General features: G+C 39.9%; 1 protein-coding gene across 1 annotated transcript; it reads right to left on the bottom strand.

Moving 5' to 3' along the window:
• Positions 1 to 490: 490 nt before the first annotated feature.
• LOC119771345 (tripartite motif-containing protein 16-like) lies at positions 491 to 15,835 on the bottom strand. Its single transcript, XM_038267213.1, has 2 exons — positions 15,355 to 15,835; positions 491 to 1,897 (listed from the first exon to the last, which is right to left on the bottom strand). The coding sequence occupies exons 1-2, from the start codon at positions 15,823 to 15,825 to the stop codon at positions 686 to 688; spliced, it is 1,683 nt and encodes a 560-aa protein (XP_038123141.1). The 5' UTR covers positions 15,826 to 15,835; the 3' UTR covers positions 491 to 685.
• Positions 15,836 to 17,629: the final 1,794 nt, after the last annotated feature.

The following is a 17,629-nucleotide window of genomic DNA, read 5'->3' on the forward strand; positions in this document are numbered from 1 at the left end:
GAAGAAGAGTCAGAGTTGAAAGTGCGTGTGTGAGATTTATACACTACACACCTGCCTTTTTTTTTTTTTTTTTTTTTTTAACAGTGTCCTGTCTGGCAATGTGGCAATAAGAATAATTGTCTTGATGCCAAAAAGAGCCCAACAGATTTTACTTTTTACAAGAGGAGCAGTACGGCTATTGCCATATTGTTCTGCTTGATTTATGCATATAAATAGCTTTATTATAATTATGCAGGGAGTTTTACAGATCACATGGAAAGTGCAATGTAAATATAACAGAAGGGGAAAAACAGAAAAAAAGGAGAAAAGATGAAAAAAAGAGGAGATAAAAGGGAGATAACAATAAAACATTTTCAGTCTGCTTCATCACCTGCAAAGAGAAGTAAAAAGAACAGCACAACCAACAGACATGGTACGAGACATACAATAAAGTAACACCTAGATACTATTGCTGAAGTAGTATTATATAATCTGACATGTACTCTGTGTTACCTGAAGATAAGAATATGGGCTTTCTGTATGGAAGTGAATCTGAGTACCTGGAACCAAGCACCTGTGCACATCTGTCTTCTTAAACTGGTAGCTGTAAGCTGAATTTGGTGGCACAAAATAGCTGGTCTGCATGGCACCCCTAGGTCTTTTACTGGTACGCAGTAGCTACCCGTTCCTGCTTAATATGTCGCTGTTACAGTATGATAAACTTAGCCGTGTCCCCTCTTAGATAGAAAAAGTAGTAGTAAAAGAACTGAATCCCAGCATATAGAGGCTGAGTGAATGTGGTCTGGACTCTATAGAGGAGAGTCATGGTTTCAGAGACGCTGTAGAAAGACAGAATACCTGCTCTGTGATCCAGATAAACTCCTATTCTGGAGGAAACTGGACCTGATACTTTGATTTGGACTTTGTTAAATCTGTATGTGTAACTTTTACCATCACATCTTAAAGCCCAGGAATTGGGATTGCATCCAAAGGCACATTCATATGAGTTACCTACTCTGCTGATGTTCTGGTATGAAACAGCTACTTCAACACCTCTGCCACTCCACTCCACCTCCCAGTAGCAACGCCCAGTCAGACTCTCTCTACTCAGGACCTGAATCCAATAATTGAATCTGTATGGATGGTTAATATATGTACGCTTTCTTTTCACTAAAGTCGCTCTTCTGTCGTCGTCAGACAGCAACAGGTTCATGTGTGCTGTGTTCTGATCCAGACTGATGTATCGAAAATATTCTGAAAAGTCTTCTCTGGTCTTTGGTTCTGGTGTCAACAGCAGGACATCCACATCAGATACTGCCACTGAGATGTTTGTCCATCCTTCTCTCAGGATGTCCTGTAGTTTCTCTCTGAGCTCTGACACAGCTGCTGTCACATCCTCAAAGTATCTCAGAGGACGAATATTTATGCTGGATGAGTGTGTAGACTCACTGAGTGCTGACAGTGAGGGGTAGTTCTGGAGAAACTGGTTGTGATCCTCTGTGATTGAGAGCTTCTCCAGCTCAGCATCTTTCCTCTTCAGCTCAGTGATCTCCTGCTCCAGCTTCTTCTGAAGCTCTTTGACTCGACTCACTTCAGTTTCCTGCTGGGATCTGATCTGCTGCTTCACATCAGAGCTTCTTTTCTGGATCTGACGGATCAGATCAGTGAAGATCTTCTCACTGTCCTCCACTGCTTTATCAGCAGAGCCATTGATGGCCTCCACCTCCTGTTGAAGCAGCTTCACATCTTTCTCTTGGTCCTGGATTCTCTGCTGGATTTGTTGTTGTCTCTCCTGGAGCTCCTTCTGCTTCTCAGTCCTTCCTGCTGCAGCTGGGACTGTTTCATGGCCTTTATGTTCATCCATTAAGCAGAGATAACAGATACACTGCTGATCAGTACGGCAGAAGATCTTCATCACCTCATCATGACGAGAGCAGATGTTCTCCTTGAGATTCTTGGTGGGGCCAAGGAGCTTGTGTTTCTTTAAAGGTGGAGCATCATAGTGAGGTTGAATGTGATTCTCACAATAAGAAGCCATACAGACCAGACAGAACTTGACAGCTTTCCTCTTCCTCCCAGTGCAGACATCCCAGGCCACATCTTTAGGTCCAGAATAGCGGTGATCAGCTGGTGTAAATCTCTCTCCAGTCTTTTTTGGATCCTCCATTGTCTCAGCTAACATGATGTTTTTCTCCAGGACAGGTCTTGTTCTGAACTCTTTCCTGCAATGAGGGGCACTTTGGATCTTCCTCCTGTCCTCTGCCCCCAGTGGTCTTTAATACAGTTCCTGCAGTAGCCGTTTCCACAGGGAATAGTCACTCAATCCTTAAGTAGGTCCAAACAGATGGATCAAGATAAGTTTGTTTGGTCCTGCTCACCTGCTGTCTGCGCCACTTCAGCTCTTAATAACAATGACTGTGTGAGTTAAACTTCCTCCTTCCTTTAAGTCTACATGGCCTTGATCTCAAAGTTATGGGACTTTGATGTTGACAGGTGGAGCTTTCCATGTTTCATTATAAAAAGAAGGAGGGGCTGTGATATCTGCTCAGTTGTCCTAACTGATGTGATGTAGCCTAAACAAGGAAGGCATGTGACTCCTGGAATGGGTTGGCCATTGTGAGCACCAGGACACACTTGATGGTCACACCCAGTGGTGTCAAAAGTACACACATTTGTTACATAAGTAGAAGTAGAGAACATACTTTTTACTCAAAAGTGAAAAAAGTATGCGCTCCAAAAACTACTTAAAGTATAAAAGTATAAAGTAACCTTTAAAAAAACAGCCAGATGCCACTATATGAATTGAAAACTCAATTTTTTGACTATTTCTAAAAATTCTTTGAGATAGGGCCAAGAATGAGGGAGGTCTTGTTGGTCTCCGTCTCCCGATACGCTCTCGCCTGTGCCCGACCTTTCAGACATTTCAACATCTTTTTCTGAATCCGACATTGTAGCATGGCGTAGACAATTCACCTTCTTCTGTTGATTTCCTTTGGTGTCGGCACAAATTTGACGAATAGCTAACCAATCCATTGACACTAGTTTTCACTAGATGTGGATGACACCAATGATGTGAAATAAACCAATTAGAAATCAGTGGGATCCGAATAAAGAAAATCATCAACCAGTAAAGGTCCGGAGACATATTTAATGATCTGTTACTTTAAACAGAATTTAACACTGGAGGTGTTTATGCATCCATGTTATACATTGAATAAAAAAAAAAATGTGAACCTTTTTTTCCATTTTAAAATCTAAAGTGTTTTTTGAAGTAGAGAACAACAATCTTTCAGTTTGGTATAGAGACAATTCCCTGATTCACATATTTTTTAAAACACCTGAACTGGTCCGGCCAGGTTAAGATCCGCTATTGCAATCGCACCAAACAGGGAAAAGAATGGTGAGAAGATGTGGTTTGTCAAATTAAATTATAGTAACAACAGATCGGTTACTACAAATTAGAGCATAATTCTGTTGGGATCTGGAGGTCTGTCCACCTTTCTCCACCAGAGGGCGTTCTAGGTCTCCTGGAGCTGGAGCTAACTTCACCACCTGCGGCTCGTTTTGCTCATCAGGAGACCAGTATATAAGGAGGCAGAGGACATCACTCCGACGCCAGAGTGTTTGCCAGTTATGGTTAGCAAGCCTGAGCCAACCTGCCTGTCTGAATCTCTGACTCCCAGAAAGCCTGAACCTAATCTGTTTTTGTCCTCTCTGCTTCCCAGGTTGAACCTGCCTGAAACCTGAAAGAGTTTCTCTGCTGGAAATCTGTCAGACTGATCTCTGAAGAACCCTGGAGAATCAAACCTGTCAAAGACCTGCCTGCCCGCTCTCAGAAGAATCTAAAAGGGAAACTCAAACCTGTTACCTGCAAACTCTCAAACCAAGCTCTGCCTCCGCCAAGCCCTCAGCCTGCCAACAGCCTCTGGACCCTCCTGGTTCCCCCTCTCTGCCGCTCTGCTCAACTCCAGATCAGGTACAGACCTGCACTCTCTAACTCTGCAAATTACCTGGACTTCAGCTAACCACTCTGTCCCCCTCTGCAGTGATCCCAGTCGTGACCAGTCCTGGATCTAATAACCCCTTGGATCAGTTCTTTATTCTCTGTGTTGTTTCAATAAACCTTTGAACTTTTTCCCTTGAGTCCGTGTGTTCTGCATGTGGGTTAGAAACCTTAAACCAAACATGACAAATTCTTATACATTTCAAAAAACTAACACCGTTTATTTAAAAGATTGGATGCAAACTATTGGTACTTCAACAGACCAGGATGCAGATTTCTCATCTGCATTAGCAACTGCACATATGCTGGGTGCTGATGGGGAGTTTTTTAATCTGTCATATTAAATTAAGTGTTCATTCCTGCATGTTTTGCTCCTATGAATTTAATGATAATATCGCGCATGCTCTCCTCAAGCTCCGAGGATAAATCTTAGCCAGCAGGTGGGTTCCGGATCCGGACCGCTAATCTGGCCCTCTGCTTTAAACCGAAGCCAAGAGTAACGAGTAACGTTTGTTTTAAAAATGTTAGGAATAGAAAGTACAGATACTTGTGTGAAAATGTAATGAGTAGGAGTCAGAAGTAGGAGAACAAATAAGTAATGGAGTAAAGTATAGATACTTAAAAAGTTTACTTCGTCACTTGACACCTCTGGTCACACCCCTCACAATCAGACAGCCTTCAGGCTTCAGGATGGCTCGCACATGGATGGGGCTTCTCAATCTGGGACTACATCTTTCCAGAGAAGAACTATAAAAACAAAACAAAAGTAAACTGAAGCATTCTATAATAAAAACTGAAGCATAGTTAGAGTAACCTTTTTTTTTTTTTAAGAGAGATTAAACCATATATCTCCTATCTTAACTTTTCCTTATTGACTTCCTGTTTCACTTGACAAACTAACATTTAAAATGATCATTCTCACATAAAAAGCCCTAAATTACCAAGCTCTGTCATTTATCAGACATCTGGTCATTCCTTATGTTTGTAATAAAGCGCTTTGCTCTCAATCTGCAGGTTTACTAGTGGTTCCTAGAATTTCTAAAAGTAGAATGGGAGGCAGATCTTTTAGTTCTCAGGCTCCTCTCCTGTGGAACCAACTACCAGTTTTAGTCCGTGAGGCAGACACCCTGTCTACTTTTAAGGCTAGGCTTAAAACTTTCCTTTTTGATAAAGCTTATAGTTAGAGTGGCTCAGATTATCCTGAGCTATCTCTATAGTTATGCTGCTATAGGCTTAGACTGAAGGATTTTGCATTATTCTCTTTAACTCTAATTATATAAGGCATGCACTGTTTAGTCTGTGTGTCCACAATTTGCGAGTGTTATGGTATTTCATGTAACTTATCTTTGTATTCACATCACCATTGAGATAGAAGACAGTATGCAAAATTCTTTAGCTGTATTAGGTCAGATGCAAGAGGTACGTGCCTGAATCAACACACACCTTTGTGGCATTTGCCTGTGAATAGTATTAGTGTGTGCAAAGGCAGGCCTGCTCATGATATTTGCAGGTGGCTAAATAGAGTGCATTGCGTTTCAGGTCCAGACTATTACACAGTTGCAGAATAGTGCTATTATACCTTTGTGCATGCTCAAGCAGAAAAGTATTCTATTTTTCACTTCTGCAGAATGGATCCAGCACTGTATAACTTTTTATGTGGTTAAATAGAACAAGCTTTGGGCTTTAATGACTTAAGAGTTTGACTGTCTATAAAAGAACTGAGTAAAAGAAGAAATTAATGTTTCACTGTAGGCATAAAGTGTTCGGGCAGAAGCGTGATGTTAATTTTTAAAGCATGTGGACCAGAAAGTTCAAGTTTTTAGGTCTTTGCTACTTATCCCAGTAAAAGGAATTGAGTTTGTGGTTTCACTTGACAAAACGTAACATGAAATATCAAAGGAAATTGATACCCTATAAGGTGTTGCCTTACTGCTATGAATAGTTAAAGAGAGCTTTAAATAGCATTTTTGGCACGTTGCGAAAAATGTGTCCGTTTGACTTTATCTAGCCAACAAATGCATTGAGGTTGTCAGCATCACAAAAAACACCACCCATGCCAACCAGTGACCCTGGATGAATGCCATCTCATTGCAGAGGTGAACTATGATGACAGACTGCTGCACCCTAAATGCACCTGTCGCCGCCTTGGTTCTGTTAAGTTTTCTTTCTGTCAGGGTTTGGTTTAGGTTTTGAGGACCCAAATGCAGAGGCAGGGAGGCCTCTGCATTTGGGTTTTAATTGAGTGTTCACAGGTAACAGAGGGAAGAATTAAAAATTCCGACTTAAAAATATAAAACAAACCAGAACCATGGAGACATCAGGGAAAACAAGCACGAGGAGCTGGGGAAAGATGAAGAAAGAGGAGGAATCAGACTGAAGAACTGCGCAGGGAGAGTATTTATGGCTGACTGAACAATGGCAGGACTAATGAGCTGATTGGGAGCAGGTGTGAACAGAGGCTTCTAGAAGGGAGCTAGGAAGAAAGAGACCAACACAACAGGGCTACAAAGAAACCTAAGAACTCAAATATATATTCCGAAAACACAACAAAATAGGAATTAAACCAATAATACTAGAAAACATGGAGTAAAGTAAAACTGAATACTCAAAGGAAAACTTAACAGAACCAAGACCGTGGCAGCACCAGGGAGCGTTATCACAGATCCTTCCTCCCAGCAGCTGTAAGACTCTATAACCACCACTGTTGCCAACTATCTCAATAAGTCATGCTGATTTTACACAGTTTCTAACTTAGTCTGTTGCTGTCATTTTGCACATCTCTGATGTTGCTGCTATTTTCAAATATCAATTTCTGTAAAAAGGTCCACATCTGTATATTGGTTATTTATTCTCCACATACAAAGTATTTATATTGTTAAAACACTTAACACTACAGTATTTTAATAAATTTTTTTTCTTAACTCTTCACTTTTATGCAATACACTTTTCTAAGGTCCATACTTGTGAGACCACTTTTGCTATAATCTTTTTGCTGCTGCAACACCAACATTTCCCCATTGTGGGACAATAAAAGGATTTTCTATTCTATTCTATTCTATTCTTGCAGCTTTATTAGCTTAGAACTAATAAAACAGATCAGTTAACTTCATTTGATATCCTCAAAAGAAGAAGTGATGCAGAGCCAAACCTAAACCAATCAAGCTACCCAATTCAGAAAGATTTCTGTAGATAGGACAGATGTTCTTCAAAGCATGGGCTGTTACACACTTAATAGTATTAACATTATGATGGCACTTTAGTGAAAGGATTTTTATCGAAAAGATAACAAATGTGCACAAATAAGGAATAGTTGTATTAACCCTACATGTAAACAGAGTTTTATGGGGCCCTCAGGAACTTGGGGCCCTTGTTAACAGCCTAGTATTGCCTAATGGTAAATCTCCGTCTGGCTCCAATTAAATAATGGGATTAAAATGTTCTCTAAGTAAGAGGATCATCTAACAGTTTAGTTTTGCTTTCATAATGGTAAGACACACTGTAGTAATATATATATATATATATATATATATATATATATATATATATATATATATATATAAACCAGGTTAGGCAAGAAAATGACAGAAATCTTTAATCAAACTGGGTTAAATAATTTACTTTCTTCCCTTTAGAGTCAGATTCACAATTCAGATTGGTTAGATGATTGGTGAGATGATTTTCTTAATATAATAGCTCTTAAATGCACTCTAATATGAGACCAGTTTCATCAACCTTAAAGCGTGGCACTGCCTGTTTTTTACAACCATAACACAATGGATGTTCAGCTCAAAGCTCCAGAGACATTCATACAAAACCTGAATATTCTTCCTCACACAGAGTACGCTGTATTTTATGCTGTTTATTGATGTATGGCAAACACACACATATATATATATGTGTATATGTATCAGCCTGCGTAGTGGTTTATTTGTGACCTAAGGGAGTTTAAAGAATGGAGGAGATGAAACAAGCCGACATAAACAGAGCACAATACCACAAGCTCAGCATACATAACATATCAGCTCATAGTGAGCATTGGGAGCATAAAACATGAGGTATACACAGGGCATGGTGGAGCAGGCTGCTGCATGTGTACTGGATGGAAATAAAAAAGAAAACACATAGCAGCAAGTAGAAGTACAGAACCTGATGCTATATTTATTATAATGAAGGTTTGGATATTAGCTGTTTTTTAAATTCTTGTTTTGTTTTGTCTTTTTTACATTTGAGTTTATTTTTAATCAGAGCTTGTAATACAATTCTACCATACAGATATTTTTAAAATGCAAGGAATACCACAAGTAAAGAATATCAACACAGTTTAATTATTAAAACAGGATAGAAGAATCTAAAGTTATCAACAGGATGTGGATGGCATTTAAATAAAGCTAAATGTGTAGGCTCAATAATAATATTATGATAACATTGTCAAGATGTATTTTTTCCATCATTATAGTGATTTGGCTCATGTACAAAACAGGAGAGGTTCAAATAACGAAAAAGCTTTCAGCTCTTCAGAAAAGATCAAGGTTGACCTTGATCTTTGGTTGTTAAGATAAAAGATCAGGATATGGGCAGCTAACGTCTCTATGGACTCATCCACGCCCTTAAAGTAGTACATTACAAAAAATATATGACAACTTTTTCCTCCAGCCGGCACTATAGAGAGCTGTTTTTAAGTAAAAGCCACCACAGATAGTATATATATATATATATATATATATATATATATATATATTCAATTCAGAGTCAAGAACAACTGATCCAGACTGTTAAATATTACAATAAAGTTTGTCATTTTGAAATGAAAACATAATAATACTACGTTTATTTGAAAATGTGCTACATTGTGGTGCAGTTTGTTGCTCTGTTGCCTTGCAGCAAGACAGTCCCAGGGCAGAAAAGGTTCCAGGTTTGATTCCTGGCCCGGGGACTTGTGTGTGGAGTTTACATGTTCTCATCGTGCATGCATGGGTTTTCTTCAGATACTTCGGCTTCCTCCCACTGTCCAACAACATGTCAAGGTATTTGGCTTTTCTTAATTGTGCTTTAGTTTGAGTGTGTCTGTAGATGGTTGTGTGTCTATGTGTTGTGATAGACTGTACCCAGCCTTATGTCCATATAAGGCCTGAGAGAGGCGCCATCTCCACTGGAACTGTGATGAAAAAAAGCGGGAGAAGATAAGTGGATGTCTTTGTAAGTTATTTCTTTGGACTCCATGCCAGAGTGGCAGTAAACTACTAGCATGTCTGATTCTTGCATTTTGGCCACTAGAGGGAGCCAGAGAAGCCAAACAGCTGCACACAAACACCACCAGCAACCACAGAGGAGGTTTAGTCTGACAGGTCTGGTTTCTGAGGTAACTGGGTCGGTCACTACCAATTATTGTGGCTCCTTATTGAATCACACTGGAGTTTGAATCCAGCTTAGTGGGAACACAGAGAAGCAAAGTACTTATCCATACTTAAAGCTCTACAGAGCTTCTTTGCATACAGTAGCTGTTTACAACACACAAAAGGAACAGCTGGAAATAATTTAGATATTTTTATTGTTAATTCTCCTTACGCACCCCAGAAATGTTAAAAACACCAACCCAAAGCTTTTCTTCTAACCTGTAACCTAAAATATAATCTCTTATACCAATTTCTTAAAGTGTCCTAGCTTGTATTTGTGTCATTTGTATCAACAAGGTCATTTGCAAGTGGTGAGTAAAGACTCAGTGTAGTTCTTCCTGTTTTTGTGGTAAAAAAAATTCCTTTGTTGTTAAAGATCATAATACACAGATGCATATTACCTCCCTGCTTGAAGTTTTATTAGCTTAGAGCAAATAAAACAGATCAGTTAACTTCATTTGGTATCATCAAAAGAAGAAGTGACGCAGTCAAGTCTAAAGCAATCAAGTTGACCAATCAAGTAATATTTTTTATTGAAAGGAAAGTTAATCTTGAAAGCATGCTCCACTTGTGTCTATTTTATTTTATTTTGCAGATTTAGCTAACATCTGTATTAAGCAACAAACAATACTGGTGCTTACAGAACAGTTTTCTGGATCCCTAAGATCTTCATGGTGTTAGATTCAGATGTAGGTGAGAAAACAATTGGTTGTTAAAGAGTGCCTAGAAAGCAGCATGATTGTTTCTTCCTGGGTGATGTGCAATCAGATCATTTGGCCATTTTAGTAGAGCTTGTTTAAAATTAGTAAAAGATGAAGATGAATTAAACTGGGCAGGATGGAAAAATGCAATCCAGGCCAAGTGGGCAGTGGCAGATGGTGGGTCTGCAACAACATTTTAAAGGAGCAATAAGGAATAAAGACATCTAATATCTTTTGGAACGTGTCTTACAGGTTGTCAATCAAGAGAGACAAGGACACACTTGGCACTGATTAAATCATTGTGAATACCTCAAGTGTCATAATAAGTGCCAAAATAAGTGCTGACAGTTAGGGACAGAGCCAGGACCAGGAAGATTTCTATGCTTTCTAGTATCAACTAATTCAGCCCAGGGACCTTCTGATGCCCCTAACCGCTCCCTGTAATTATAGTTGCCCACAATCCTTTGTGTGACAGACTTTATAGGTAGAGCCCAACTCTCACAGTTGAACAAAAATACATAATTTTGTCAAGTGCACTCTGTGTGAGAAATAAATGTCCTCACTTTCATCTGTCCTGGGTTTTAAAACAGAGAGCTTCATCCATTCACTACATATTAGTAACCTTAGTTTTTTTGTAGTTGTTTTCCATAAGGCTGTCGTCCCAATTCTCATCCATGTTTGCCACATGATGACGACTGTAAGGCTGAAGGTTGAATTTAGCACAGCAATCAGGAACTCCTTTCCTACCCCAAATACATTTCTTACTTTTGAGGCCTTAAAAGATGAAGGGATAGGAGCTGGGAGCAGACCAAGTGTCTAGTTATGAGGCTTCTCTCCTGTGGAAATAACCACCAATTTTAGTCCATGAGGCAGACACCTTGTCTACTTTTAAGTCTCAGCCAACAAGTGTTTGTACTGTGTGAATGACTCTGCTTTAATATGGAGAACACTCTACTGCAGAGGTCATGGATTAGCAGACCTTGGTCCGGATCCAGACCCACTTGCTGGCTAATCCGGACCCAACCTGATCTAAACATTTATAAATTACTGCATGTTGTTCCATGCCAGTGTCTAACTTCTCTTGTTTGTATGGTAAAGCCTTCCAGAGCATCCGGGACCAGGCAACACGTGACACAAAAAAAACATGCTGTTTAAAGTAACGGATTATGGGCGTGCAGGTGGCGCAGTGGTTAGTGTGCATGACCCATGTACGGAGGCCTTAGTCCTCGACGTGGGCGACCCGTGCTTTCCTGTCAGCCTACTGTGAAAAAACGAACCACTAGAACTGTAAAAACTCAAATAACAAATAAAAAATAACAGATTATAATTTAAAATGTCTCCGGACCTTTACTGGTTGTTGATTTTCTTTATTCGGACCCTGCTGATTTTGAATTGGTGACCCCTGATCTAGTGTGACGGGCTGGCAAAGATAGGTCATCACTGTGTCAGCAGGTGCAGCCTAAATACACCTCATCCTGACATATTCCATTTTGAGTTAATCGACCAGTTATTGCTGAAAATAAAAGCTGATTGATTGTTATTATGTTTATTTGCATCCTCTTACTCTTCCTGGGGTCTTCAAACATCAACCATATAATAACACAGCGCTTAGGAAGCACAGTTTTAGAAGAGTGAGTCATGCTAGCAATGACAGCTTTTTAAAACAATGACCCTAAGTTCTCCATTACTATTCAATAATATATGGTTTCTTCTAAACTAAAATGGCCTCCTTTACTCCTCTCTTAAACCAGTACTCCTCACATCCACGATGGCTCCATCCCTATAGCAGCAACTGCTGGTCAGCAGATGAGAGGGAGGAGGCATGATATAACAAAGGGTTATTAGATAATCAGCTGGGGTTGTTTGTTTATCCTGTTAATGTAATAACTGTAAAACACATACCATCATCAATAGTTTCATCTCACTAAAAGCATGGCTCTGGATGTTTTTTACGACCACAACACAATGGTATAAAGATGTTCAGCAAAAGCTGAGGTTGGATGAGATGAACCAAGCCCTCATGAACAGAGCACAGAGCTAAAAGCTTGCCATGCATAAGGATAAAACATGGGTTACACTCAAGAGGTGGAGCAGGCGTCTGTGTGTATACTGGATGGACATAAAACAGGAATGCTTTGAGCAGCAGCCCCTTCTCAGTGCTTTCTGATGCATCTGAGACTGATTCACCGCCTTTATGTTCATCCATAGTGCAGAGATAACAGATACACTGTTGATCAGATCAGATCACCTCATTGTGATGAGAGCAGATGGTCTCCTGGAGCTTCTCAGAGGGATTCACCAGCCAGCGTTTCTTTAAAGTAGAGACATCATAATGATGTTTTCCTGGGGCTGGGGTTTCACAAGATTATGTTCCTTTAAAGGTGGAGCATCATAATGAGGTTGGAGGTGATTCTCACAATAAGAAGCCACACAGACCGGACATGACTTTACAGCTTTCCTTTTACTCACAGTGCAGAGATCACAGGACACATTTTCAGGTCCAGCATAGCAGTGATCAGCTGGCATAAGTTGATGTCCAGTATTTTTAAACTTTTCTACTAGAGCTTTAAACAATTTTTTCCCCCCATGCTCACTTTGACAGACATAACTCACTCTTAAACTCAGTTTTATTTGTTTAAACAATAACAATAACTAGAAAAGGCACTCGAACCTGTGTCCTTTTAAGTCGTAGGGAAACAGTTGTTCCAACTGTTGCATTTCCGAATTCTCCCGAGTGGTGCCGGACTTTACATGAGTGAATAAAGTGAGGGCGTTTATAATGGGGGTGGGATTGTTGTTGTTGTGGCGGAAGGTTTGCAAGCAAGTTTGGTAGTGGCTGGTTTGTCGGAAGCATCTCGCTAACCAGTTAGCAACTTAGTGCTAGTAGGTTCCCAATGAGAAATTCCATTGGGACCGAGTAGCACTAAATTGGTGACTTAGCATCGACACTGTCAAGGAACGCTATGGACAGAGGAAACATGCAAGAGGAGGAGAGTTTTGTGTCAGAGGTCGTGGATGAGTCTCCTCCGTCATACATTTTTTATTTAGAGAAGGAAAGCGGGGATGAAGATGTTGTGGAAGAGGACGCCAGGGCGGCAGAAGCTTGGTTTGGTCTAGAAGGCTTACAGCCGTACATGTTTGAGCCCTTGCCTCGCAACGCTTCCAGTTCTGTTAGCTCTACGCCTGCCCAAGACACAGACGTCCATCCCCGTGAACACTGGGATGGAACTCGATGGGAAAGGATTCTTATTTCAACCGTTGGGTATATTAGCTGCAACATATGAATCAAGATGATATGACCGTAAAAATTTGATTGACAGATGTAGGTTGATATATGATTGGCCGAATTTAGGTGTACAAGCTGACGTATAACTAATTGGCCTGCATAAGATAACGAAAACCCCCCCACAGATTTTTTCAAACTTTTGGGGCAATATCGTCTGATAAAGAGTACATTTATGCACATGTTTAAGCCTGAATGATTTGACATTTAAGCATGACTTTCCTACTACTTTAATTGTGACTTATACCAATAGCGAAAACTCACACATGATCTGGATAATTACCAAATTTTAATGAATTGTTCCTTGGCATGAGGTGCACTTTTGGTACCAATTTCCTTAAAATCCTTTTATAAGTTGATGAATAAGGCACATAGTGTGTAGCTTCTGGTGTTTGTTCTGGTCACACCTTCTTTATTAACTCTGCACTCTGCTTTCTTCTTTAATCAGCAGATCAAGACTTTGAGTGAGGCATTGCTTAACTTCACCGTTTTTTTGTCTTCGGTATAGACTTTTTTTAGTCCGATGCTGGAGCTGTCAATAGTCACTGCTGCCAATCTTGGGTTTGGGGGGTTAATAACTCTGCTGAATTAATAAAGCAACATATATAACATTTACTAATGATAAAGACATCTTGAATTTAAACAGCCGGTTGAAGACGTCAAGCCATAAAGCTGAGAGGTTAATAACACCTGGTAATTGTGAAATGTATCAGTTATAATCATTTTATTGAAGATAATTACTTGGTTTTACCCATGATTTTATTGTCATATTATCTAACTATAACCTCAATAAATAAGATATTAATAATCTGCTGGTGAAATTGCACAACGTTATTGGCGTCCCTTGGTGGGCCTCTAAAAATGACAAAGGTCACTGTTTATAAATAACACATTTAAGACTTTTTAGGGCACCTTGACAAAAAGCTGCTACTCAAGAAAATCTAGCTACAACACAATCCTACTTGATAAACCTTTTTGTTTTAATAATTGCAGCTGCTAAGTGAAGTTGGTTTGAAATAATTTAACTGTTAAAAATTTTACCACCTACCAAAATCTATGTACTGGTTATTAAACTGCAGCTGGTTATTGTCTTTATTGTTTCCCTTTAAAGAGCCTCATTTAAAACGTTTCAGAGCAGGTAGTTCACAGATTTCTTAGGTTCAAAAACCTGGTCTCCTTCATGTGTAATTACTCGTGCAAAGTGCAACCACATTTAATTTCCCCATTTCCCCATTTGGAGACCCTCTGGAGACCCTCTGCCCCCTCATGATGGCTCTTTGAATTACAAACAATTTCACTTTTCTTTTAATCCTTTACGTTGCCCCTTTTCTGTATTTTTTGATAATCAGTTTAAAGAACAACTTATAGAGTGGTTAATTAAAACCATAGGTTTGAAACCACAGGTAAATTTAAAAAGTTGGAGAGCTGTTCAACATTTATGGGTTAACATTTCGACTCACATACACATTTTGTCACATTCGGCTGATAGTATTTCATGAATTAAGCAATTCTGAATCCAAAGAGGTGTAAGTTTCATATTGATGGTTAACTAAATATATTTAACTGTAACTTCTATTTCTAGTTAATATATTCATAATCTGCTAGTAAAATTGCACATCAATTAGCTCTGTCATGATCTTTTTCAGTGATCTGACCCACATGCAGGAAACCTCTCAGAGAAACCAGGGCAAGCTCTTCATTATATACAGCTGGGTTTCTTCGTCTGGTAAGTTTTTTTCTCTTATCGACGGCGAACGGGGACGCGTTCTCACCGTGACTCCCTGTTGCTGGTGCCTCGGTGTTAGCCGACTCCGACTAGCTTGTTAATTACTACGGCAGCCGTTTCCGAGCTTGCTTTTTTGTTTTCTGTGGCAGCCGCTTTCGGGCTTGCTTTCTCTGTTTTCTGTGGCAGCCGCTTTCGGGCTTGCTTTTTTGTTTACCGTAGCAGCCGTTTCAGATACACTGCTGATCAGTACGACAGAAGATCTTCATCACATCATCATGATGAGAGCAGATGTTCTCCTGGAGCTTCTTGGAGGGGTTGACCAGATTGTGTCTCTTTAATGGTGGAGCACTGTAATGAGGTTGGAGGTGGTTCTCACAATAAGAAGCCAAACAGACCAGACAGGACTTGACAGCTCTCAATTTCCTTCCAGTGCAGACATCACAGGCCACATCTTGAGGTCCAGCATAGCAGTGATCAGCAGATAGGTTTCCAGCATATTTAAACTTTTCGACTAAAACTTCTAACTTGGAGTTTTTTACCAGGACAGGCCTCGGGCTGAACTCTTTCCTGCACTGAGGGCAGCTGTAGATCCTCCTCTGATCCTCTACATCCCAGTGATCTGTAATGCAGTTCATACAGTAGCTGTGTCCACAGGGAATAGTCACCGGATCCTTAAATAAATCAGAACAGATGGCACAAGAGAAGTTTGTTATTTCCAGCTTAACTCCTCTCCCTGCCATTTTAGCTCTGAGTAACAACTATGAGATTTACTTCCGTATACCTGGAACTAGTTTTATGATTAGCTTTAAATAGCCATTGAAGGCAGCACCCTGACGTTCAAAGGTTGAGCTTTCTGTGTTTCATATGAAGAAGAAGGAGGAGCTTCAAAACTTAGCAACAGAAAGGACGGAACATTTCCCTCTCTCTCTGTATGATCATACATGCAGACCAAAACAACAACAAGCCAACATCACTTACTAATCCGCCATTATTTTTATATTAATCATATTTCCACTTGCTAAATAATTTGCAGGTGTTGCAGAGTAACATAAAAACAACAATCAAGATACTGACTGTGTATCCTGGAACTATTTATTAAAAGGGTACTGATTAGCAAGTTTCACGTCACAAGAATGTTTAAATAAAGTTTTGTTTTCCATTATTCAGGTCAATATGCTCCTGTCTTGCTGGATCAACTTGGGTCATTGTTTCTACCTGCATCTGCCTTGCATGCACTCAGGGGTAGATTTAGTAAGTTTGGGGCCCTAAGCCAAGACAGGCAGGCGGCCCTCTGAACTGAGAAGACAACACATAAAAAAACAGATCTATTATACAGATACAGAAAACTTAATAGAATAGACATAGATTATTTGTTTTATGTTTTGTCCCTCTCTTCTTGTCCCTTTGCAGGTTGTTTTCCTCTCTATCTTTTCTACTCAGCTGACTTTTTTCATGCTGTCTCAAAAGGAATTAATGAAATATTTATTCAAGCACTAAGCTCACTTGGCTTGCTCCTTCTTGTGATTCCAAAAAGGCCACACCAAAAGTAAATAACAAAGTCCTTCTTTTTACTGTAGATAAACCATGATCTTCTTATCTGTTCTCCATTTTATATTTGCATGAAATAATAGCTGCATGAATCATGACAGCAGACAAGATAGAGGAGAGCAGGAGGCGGGGTTACCAATCTACTTGCTCTGGAGAGCAGAGTTTGCTGCTTTTAGATGTTGTCTCCAAGTCTCCAGTAGCAGAACAAAGTTGCTAGATTTGGCGCTAGGAGCTTTTTAAAAATAATATTGCTATAGGAGTCTGAAAAGTCGCTAAATATAGCGACAAAAGCGGTAAGTTAGCAACACTGCTCTTCGCACCGTTTGTTTTCAAATGGTTTGCTGCTGTCTGTTTGGACTTTTCTGAACATGTGCAGCAAATGGACTGATCCAATATGGTGGACACTGAAGGGACACACTTAATATTATAAGCCTTCTTCTCATGGCATCTTCTCATGGCATCTTAGCCTATTCCTATTATTGTGCACAAATAAGGAATAGTTGAATTTACCATACACGTAACCAGAGTTTTATGGGGCCCCTAGGAACTTGGGGACCCAAAGTAAATGCCTAGTATTGCCTAATGATACCCCTCATCCTGCACTCTAATCATGGCTCATTCACTGCAACTGTTGTCCTGCTTTATAGAGTGGTCTCTGGTTGAAAAACAGTGCCAGATTATCAAAAACCATCATCTGGGAAAATATCCAGCGTTATTTTTCAGCCTGCATGATATCGATTACGTCTCTTCCTATTGGGTTTCCTTATTCTGCTTTCCCAGGTCAGATATTCCCCTGGCTTCTGATCTCTGGACATCAACCTTGTTTCTACTTCTTGACTGACACCTCCTGACAGTCCCCTGGAGCTGTCAGTCTAAATCTGCCTCCCTCTGTTCCTCTTTGCTTCCTGTGCACTGACCAGGTTTTTTTTCTCCACATATTCCTGCCGACCGGTCTACAATCTCAGGTCTACAATAATCTCAATCTGCTGTCACCAC

This window comes from Cyprinodon tularosa, unplaced genomic scaffold (assembly GCF_016077235.1).
Source record: "Cyprinodon tularosa strain WSP-4 unplaced genomic scaffold, ASM1607723v1 ctg666, whole genome shotgun sequence".
Taxonomy (NCBI): Eukaryota; Metazoa; Chordata; class Actinopteri; order Cyprinodontiformes; family Cyprinodontidae; genus Cyprinodon; species Cyprinodon tularosa.

Coding starts and splice junctions, on each gene's coding strand:
- LOC119771345 (XM_038267213.1), bottom strand. CDS start 15,825: ATGGCAGGGAGAGGAGTTAAGCTGGAAATAACAAACTTCTCTTGTGCC. Junction 1,898..15,354: donor TCTGCTCTCATCATGATGAT/GTGATGAAGATC, acceptor CGTCATGATGAG/GTGATGAAGATCTTCTGCCG.